Below are 9,174 nucleotides of genomic sequence, written 5' to 3' on the forward strand. Positions count from 1 at the left end.
CTTTCACATCAACGCTGAAATTAGCGACACTGTCCAAGATTAAGCTTTTATGTAGAATAAAAGTAGATGCTGTGAATCTTTTTTTTTAATATCGATGATCGATGTCAATGTTTTGGAGAGTGAATATTATCAATGATGCTCTAGAGTATGTTGGTGTAGCCTGTAACAGTGCAGTGTGTGTCTCATTATCATACCCTGTAAATGTTGCATTATAAAAAGTAGTCCCCCTCTTAGCTGTTGTGCTGTTGCTGCTAATGTAGATCTGTAAGCTTGTGTCAGAAACCAGTACGGTATGATTAGCTTGGTGTTATGACTTTAATCTCCAGGGATGGTTTCTAGATGCTTTTACGTGCTCTGTGTTATTTTGCTTTATACCAAGATGACCCCAAAAGTTGGTTTGAGATTCATAGCATTAGTGGAAATACTTCAACAAGAAATTACATTTAAAGAAAAGAGTTTTTACAGTGGACATGATAATGTTTTCTATTGCATTGTTTGCATCTAAAGGCAAATTAATTGCATTTGTTTTTCACACTCTTTTTTTGTTGTAACTCCAAGACGTGGTCAGCCAACCATTTCGTCTCGCCCTTTTTCCTCTTGGTTACGTACATCTTTTTGCTAAACCTGATTTATGATCGGATTACTGAACGTGTTCAGGACTGTGCACCACAGGCCAAACAACCTGATGAGCAAAGCAGCCGAGTATTGATCGAATCTGTTCAAAATCTGACTTAACAAAAAGTCTTTAACTTTGATGTTACATAGGACTTCTTTTATTATTAATCAATATGCAGTCTGTTAGCAAAGTGTGAATTGGGATTACAGTTTTCCTTTCTGGGTCATTTTGGTATAATCCACTTTGTTTTATAGATATATATACATACTATATAGAGAAAGTTTAGAAGAATGGATTGATCATGTTCTTAAACTATATTTCACTCATACACAAGGGACCCTTATTTTCAGAATGTATGGAAAGTACTGGATTTGACTTTAATACCACCCTGTCCTGAAGGTGATTATGTAACTCTGCCTTTTTTGCTTCAGCAATCAAACCACCAACAACGTCGCACCAAACTGCATTGATTTTCGTTTAGTTTTGTGTGGAACTTGCAGATGACTCCCAATGCTTCCAGCATTAACGGTATAACGTTTTCAAAATACTCTTTGTGAGGCAGTTTTGATGCACTGGGCGATACGTGTTGAAAGAGAAATGAGTTGATTAATTTGCATTTGGCTGCTTTTTGGTGTCTTAGCATGCAGGTCCTCTTATCTCCCGCTGTGCTCTGTCCCTCTCTCCGGCCTTACCGCTTGCTAATGACAACAGCCCCCCCCCCCCACACACACACGACCCCTCCTGAAGTGCTGCTTGTAAAGTATTGTCATCCATGACCCTTGTTTGGACAAACTGGAAACCTTCCTCTCGGCTCTGTCTTGTATATAAATGGAGATGTTCTGCGTTGGGTCTCGTGACACAGATGATATTAACTCTCTCTCCCTGTAAACCAACATCAATAAGAATAGCTGGCCTGCTGCTTTGTCAAGGTGGACCCGGGTCGATGGTCCCAGGTCTGCCACTCTGCAGGAGCAGCTGTAAGTCTTAATCTCAGTGCTCACGTTTATCTTTTGAGTGTCCCGGAGTTCTTTATCATGTCTGTGGACACGTAACAAAAATTGTCAAGAAAAAAAATATGGCGAATAAATAAATGAGTGTTGAAAATCATGCAACCTCGTGTCCGATTGTTTGTTTTTGTAAATGTAGTATGAGCACACAATATCGCACACATTGAGAAGATGTTTGCATCGAGGCGCTAATTAAGTCTGCAGCCGAATTCAAATCATCTGAGAACTATGTTATGTCGTCCATATGACCCACCAAACTGCGGATTTACCTTAGAATAAAAGCAATAATACAGGCGTTGATATTCATATTGCTCAGAGTATATTATTTTCCGGTAGTTTAAATACCAAATTGCCAGATTTCTCTTTTGCATTGGTTTAATATGAGGAATGGTTTTACTTCTTCTATGGCAGAATTATGAAAATCCATTCATGATCATGCAGTCATCCCTCCTATTCAATGAGGGAACATGATGTCCAAAAGTAACAGATTAAATACGATGCAATATGACAATGAGCCTTTCTGTAGAGGCAGATGAGTCTGCGTTATCTGGCTCTGCACCCTTATGAATTGGGTCTTTTGGGGGAAATATGCGTATTCGCTTTGCTGCTGAGAGTTGGATGAGAAGATTGATATCACATTCATCTCTGTCAATTCAATGTGAAGCTTATCAGAGAGACGGGAAATGAGCTGGCCGACAAAATCCAACTACCAGCACCTCACATCTCCATTCTTCATCCTGAATAACAATGTTTCTTTTTATTTTATGGTTTATGTACCAGATTAAAAATTCAAAGTTATTCTTTTTTTTTTTGCTAAAGTGGCATCTTTAAATTTATCCTGAATTTCTTCATTTTTTTTTAATCCACAGAAGAACTACAACATTTAGTCCATTAAAAACATTCATTATCCGACGCAGAAGAACGTGGTAATATATTCATCCGAAATTATCAACAGATTTAATATGTACCAGAGTGAAATACCACCCGACCCTGAACACGACAGTGTTCTGGCTCACAGAGAAACACGATAAATGTGGAAAATAACAATCTGCTGTTCTCAGGTCTGTTGCAGAACAGTCTGTACTGTGCGGGGGAACACATGTGATCGCCTGTGTGAGTCTGTTCTTCTGCGTTTGTGCAGCCTTCCATTATTGATTATGTTCTACTCACGGTGTGCTCAGCTGCAGCGGGGTCAGTCAGACTAATCTCCTAATAACAGAGGCAGAAATACTGGAGCCAACACAAAGGCCCAAGGCTGAGTAAGGGTCACCTGCCTCCCCATACATACTGAGGTTACAGCGCGTAATGGCTGAACAATACTCTTGGTAAGTTTATACAGTATGTATTGAACGTTGAATATTTAATCATGTCTTCTGTATCCATATATGTGTCCACCCGTGGACCGGCCGTCTCTGTGTTTGAACTATACACAGCTGTGCAGAGAGATAAACACTCACGCAAAGTATGAAAGTAAGCAGCTAATATTAAAAAATACGGAAAAAGTAGTTGGCAGTAGAAAATAGAAAGCAGAAAATGAGAAGAAAACATGGGTGACCGCAGAGAGAGAGACAGTTCATCCAAACTTTTGAAAGGTAAAAAAGTCGTAACTTGGTAGAATTGTCTATCATACCATAAAAATGCGCGTGAGGAGAAACAAAGAAAAGTGTTGCAACTGAATTAAATCCAAAAAGTGGGTGAGACGCATTCATTTTTTAGCAATTAGACACGACAACACAAGTAAAACCAGTAAAGCACAGTAAAGGTCTACGGAGCAGTCAGCTATCGGATTGCATCAGAATCAGAAGCCATTTATTCCCACATATGTTACACATAGAGGAATTTATCTTGATGATTGGTGCAATTTAAGAATAAAATAAAATAAGATAAGATAAAAATATACAATTAAAATTAAAACAATATAAAGAGTTAAGATAAGTACATTGAAACACGTATGTGTGTACATATGTTTCCATGCTGAGAGAAACCACTGTGCAGATGTTCCGGGGATGGAGCACGTGGGTCAATGGGGGGGCTCGGGCTTGAGACCAACTGATGAGGGGAAGAAGCTGTTTCTGTGGCGGGAGGTCTTGGTGCTGATGGGCCGCAGCCTCCTGCCACAGGGGAGGGGCTCAAAGGGGCTCAAAGGGTCTGCGTGCGGGGTGAGAGGGGTCGGCTACGATCCTGCCTGCTCGCCTCAAACTCCTGGAGGCAAACGGGTCCTGGAGGGACGGCCGGTTGCAGCCGATCACCCTCCCTGCAGAGCGGGTGACGCGCTGCCCTTGTCCACGGCCGTGGCTGCAGCGTTGTATTGTGGGCAACAAAACATGTTTGTTATGGTGTTATGTTACCTGAGGCAGTGCACCATGGCAGTGGGAGTTGGAATAGCAACGAAATGTACAACAGAAACCAAGCGCTGCTATCAGAATAATTTATAATAGACTTAAAACAGCCAAATCGTTGAGCCAAGTCATTGGTTTTGTAATTGAAATGTGGATATAGCGCTAAGTGTGAGCCTGGTGTGAACACACTAACACACACACACACACACACGCCTGAGCATGTGCAAAGGTGTTCAACCAGAAGTGCGCACACTGTCCCTTGCATACATTCACGGAGCTATTGTTCTATACTTCCAGGTGCGGGTTATCCTATCCCACTTCTTTAATTATGTACACTAAGAAGGCCCCCTGTCTGAGGTTTGGGTCCAGGTGATGCTGCCGCTTGGTCTGACGCTTTATTGGCTGCTCCAGAGTTAAGAGACAACAATCTCTGGAATTTAAGACGCGTTACTTTCTGATTCCATTTTTCCATAGTTTTTTTAAACCTGCAGCGTTTATCCACTCACATTGTTGGTGATTCCGCTGGACCGTATTGTAAGTACTGCGTGCGCACTGATGTTTATCAGGATATCATGTATACACTGTATATCTAGATAGATATATGTATATATACTTATATACATATATATATTAGTATTTTATATATATATATATATATATATATATATATATATATATATATATATATATATATATATATATAAGTATATATAAATATATCTAGATATGAATCAGATGATAAATGAAATATGTGGACAATAATGGGGAATGAAGAAATATATTGAAATGTGAAAAAACTATTTGAAGCTGTTGAAGCATTTTCAGATTGAAACTCCTTCTTTTATTTCTGTCTTTCTTTAAAAAAAAAAAGTAAATTAAGTAGAATGCACACAATTATGTAACAATGAGTAAGACAAATGGCCTGGTGTTTTAATTTTAGTAAATGATTGCCATCCATTGAAATGAAAAGCGTTAGATTGGTAAATGCACTAAATGCATCAAATGTATTTGAAGCTCTTCTCAATCACAGTTGTAATGAAATATAAAATGTTAAATTTACTTTACACAAAACCATTTTTTTCACAAAATTCTATTAGTATACGTTGAAGATAAAACATTCAAAAAGCTAACGATGATGAGGAAGCTGACTTCTTATGATGCTGTGTGCATTTCATTGGGAGAAACATTATAATTGCAGTAGCCTATTTATTCTATTAAGTAGCGTGGAGCTTGTGAGAAAGTCCTTAAATCAATAAGGTTACCTGAAGCAGGATATCATGTCTCTCCAAGGTCCAACGCACTTTCTCATGCACTCTGTGTGGGCTACGCTGCCTTCACTGATTGGGGTCCCGTTTCACCACTTTTTAGTTTTTGTTCCAATTACTACAAAGTGTGGCAAGTGTTGAATTGAGCGTGTGCGGCATAAAGGGGCCCTCCGTCTTCATTTGAAATCCTTTTTACTCACTGCTCTGTGTCAAATTTCCCTCCAGGTGGGGTCCTCCTTTTCTCATTTTATTCGGATGTCGTTACTGTGCTTTATCCTTGTTATCAGTTTCAGAAAGAGGAGCTCCTGCTGCTTTGGAAGTATGGACTGTGAATGAGCAGCGCCTACATGGAGAGCAACAAGGTGACCAATCAACAGGGCAGGAACTGAAATAACAGTAGGACAGTGTTACACGCTGTAACATGAGAGTTTCACCGATATGTCTGAAAGGACCACAGCCATATTGTGTGATTAAATCCGACATACAACCATCGACCACGCAATCGACTGTTGCCGACTGTTGTTTGATGCTATCTTACTGCTCTGAATGTCAAATACAACTCTACCTTTAATAGTGGGTGAGGAGTCAGCATATTGTCAATGGCACGGAGTAAAACAGGCAATAAAAGGTGTTTTGAGCGAGGGGTCCCTGTGCATGGACAAACGTGCACACAAAACTATCTGCTGCACAAACGTCTCGGAAATAACAGCAAAAATACATGTAAGATGAGTTTGCATTTTCCTTCATGAAAGAGCTTATAATATAATAGAGGGCGAGCAATGCAGTCATGAAAGAGATACCTGATCCCTTTAAAAAAAAAGACTTTAATTCTAAAGCTTTATTCTGATGATGAATAAAAGCAAAACGGAGAGGATCTTCCCTTCCAATCAGTGTGCTCGTGTCCCTAGCAGCCAGTGAAGGAGGTGCTCCCTCTGCCTCGCCTCCCTCCACCACTTCCTGTGACCTCTTCCTCTCTGATCCCTGCTGCCCCCTTAAAGAAACAGAACACCGGCTCCATGCAGAACGTACAAGTGGCCTCTTCAGGTGATTAACTAAGAGACCACGTCGGGATTTCATCGTGTACAATTGACACACTACCAAACAAATATTTTGTTCATTTTGAAATCAAACTGTTACGTTTGTTCACAGTGGTGACATCGTTCAGCTATCTAAAGCCTCCGGACAGGGATCTGTCCCTGATGTCCCACATGAAGTCCATAAAGTCTCTGAGGAAGGCGGGCCTCACTGCGGTCTTCACGGGACAAACGGTGAGCCAGCGGCAACAAAAACCTGTGTGTGTTGATAGTTTCTTTAGGGAATTTCTTTTTTTGATAATTAACATATAGAAAAACAAAGAACCCTGTACATGATGGTGGCGTGAAGCGAAACAATCCTAGTGATGTCCCATCTTAAAGGCCCCTTGCTACGTCACCTGCGTTGGCTTAATAATGTTAATCCTGCGAGAGGATTGAAAAAAATGGCACCCAGGCGCTCAGCCGCCTCCTCTTCAAGCCGCGCGCCTGAGACTGTGTATCATTCTCACAAACGCGGCTTTAGCACTGACGCTGTGACTGTCTCACATGGTCGAACGCTGACAGAAGCTTGACGGAGAAGAGCTGTTGGAGGAGACGCCAATTGTCGACGTGATCCTGGCCGACATCGACTCCCTGGTGCCGACTCACGACGAAGCCGGCCGCCCCATTGCGGAGTGGAAGCGGCAGGTGATGGTGCGGCAGCTGCGGGTCAGGCTGCAGGACGAGGAGGACCAGAGGAGACAGGTACAACGCAGAGGCTTTCCATGAACAAACAGGTGTCTGTTAAACAGCAAAAATCACAGAAATCACAGAAAACGGAGCCAAATGACAAACATGAAGAAGAGCAGTGTGGCCCACCAGTTTGTTACTATTGTTTTCAGTTGTGCAAACCCAAATAATAAGGAGTTAGTGTGGTGTGTAATCCCCTCGTGCACAGCAATATGTCCTTTTTACACTAGTATTTTGTGCACACTGTAGAAGTATTACTGGGAGGTAGATCCTGTTCAGACTGATCCAGAACTGTTTCCCTCTACTTAAAGTCTTCCAGAGCTTCCTTCTATATGAGCAAACTTTTTAACTTTGATTTGATTTATTCCACAATACCTGCATCCCTCAACAATGTTTGCTCGCATCTCTTCATCCCTCTAACAGGACTTGAGCGATGACTACGCACCAGCGGATGGTTGGAAGTACTCCCAAGCCCACAATGCGGTCCTGGGTCCCTTTGGGGAGCTCCTAACAGAGGACGACCTGGCGTACCTGCAGCAGCAGATCGAGACCGTCTCCCTGCAGAAACGCTGCCAGGCCTACGAGCTGGAGCTGACCAGGCTGACGGAGGAGCTGCGGGCCATCTTACCCGATCCCATTGTCAACATCTCCATCAACAAGGAAGTCCTGCACAAGATGGACGCTGAGGGGGAGATGCACCTGACCTTGCCTGGGTGGTGCAGTCGTGTCTCAGAGATCGTTAAGAGCATGTCACTGCTGGTCGCTAATCTGACTCAAACCACAGGGGACGGGGGAGAGAGGAGGATAGTGGAAGGGATGATGGACGAGATGAAGGGTTTGCAGGGGATAAGGGCTCCGGACCACGAGGCCACGCACACACGGGGGGAGATCTCATGCCGGATTCCTCATATAGGGATGGCGTCCGCTTTTAGCCATCGTCTGGAGACCAACAGCTACAGCAGAGCACGGAGGGAGAGGGCGGAGAAGGAGATCCAACAGTCAGGGGTGTCAGTGAGAAACCTGAGATCCAACTTTGAAGGTCAGATTGGTGGGATTTATCCCTTCGCTGGGGTTCTGAAAGGAGGTCCAGTCCAGGTGGCGTTTGGAGCGTCCGGAGTGAATAACCAGGGTGACAACGCGGTCCTGAGTTTCAAGGCGAACAACTGCGATCCTCCCAAAAAACCCGTGATGGAGACAACGAGCTTGAGGAAAGAGCGTATCGTGGTGCTGTTCCTGAGCCACTGGAAGAAATCGGCGTATGCCATTTCGGTGAGAGCGGCGAGGAACCGGCAAGAAGCAGCGCCGGGGAGAGCGACGGGAGTCGTGCAGCGACAGAAAGCCGCCTCCATGTTTCAGTTCTGCAAACAACGCGGGGCTGTGGACAAGATGCTGAGCTCCTGGAGGAACAGACTACGTCTCAAAAGTGCACGGAAGTCCCCCAGCTCCGCACAAAAGCCCCGACCTCAAGTGACCTTCTCCCCAGAGCAATTCCTTCCCGAGGTGGATGGCGCCGCGGTGACCCACGACACCTTGACCCTTGACCTCTTCATGTTGGGATACTTTAACATCCTAGAGCAAGAGCTGTCGCCCGAGGAGAGGAAGATGAGGCACCTGCTGTGCTTCGAGGTTTTTGATCACGTCGGCAGTTTCTCCTGGGAGGTGGTGCGGGACTTCCACAAGGCCGTCCTCCAGGAAATCCGTGCCGGCAGGCGGAAATGGAGCGACGGCTTCGAGGACATCAAAGTGGGCTTCTTCGGGGACTCCAGACCGTGCCGCTGTCCGTCACCATCGCCGTCATCCTCGCCGATGTTGTCAGACTCCAGACTCTTACCCAGAGTAGTTCTAGATCCAACTGCGCCTCCAGACGACCGTGGCAGCGACACTGACATTTGTAAATACATTGACCGCAGCTTCGCTTTCTGGAAAGAGAAGGAGGCAGAGCTGTTTGATTTTGAAAATTAGCATTTAAGGTTGAACTTGATATTTTTTGTTGCCGTTTATTTTTGTGGGCGTCGAGTAAAATTCAGTTGGATCTTTTAGTGATAAATATTTCTTAGTTGTTTACATCGCAGTTACTGACTTTTTCTTTCCATCCATTTTTCCATTTCCATCCTTTCTTGTTTTGCCTTCCTCCCGTATGGTCCCTAAATTGCTGAATGTCTAATATTAAAAAGCCTGAATGCC

The 9,174-nt window shown here is 43.6% G+C and overlaps 1 protein-coding gene across 1 annotated transcript; it reads left to right on the forward strand.

Annotated features, from left to right (window-relative positions):
• The first annotated feature begins 6,951 nt into the window (after positions 1-6,951).
• On the forward strand, positions 6,952-9,174 carry espnlb (espin like b). Its single transcript, XM_040170696.2, has 2 exons — positions 6,952-7,005; positions 7,414-9,174. The coding sequence occupies exons 1-2, from the start codon at positions 6,952-6,954 to the stop codon at positions 8,950-8,952; spliced, it is 1,593 nt and encodes a 530-aa protein (XP_040026630.2). The 3' UTR covers positions 8,953-9,174.

This window comes from Gasterosteus aculeatus, chromosome 3 (genome assembly GCF_964276395.1).
Source record: "Gasterosteus aculeatus chromosome 3, fGasAcu3.hap1.1, whole genome shotgun sequence".
In the NCBI taxonomy this organism is placed as follows: Eukaryota; Metazoa; Chordata; class Actinopteri; order Perciformes; family Gasterosteidae; genus Gasterosteus; species Gasterosteus aculeatus.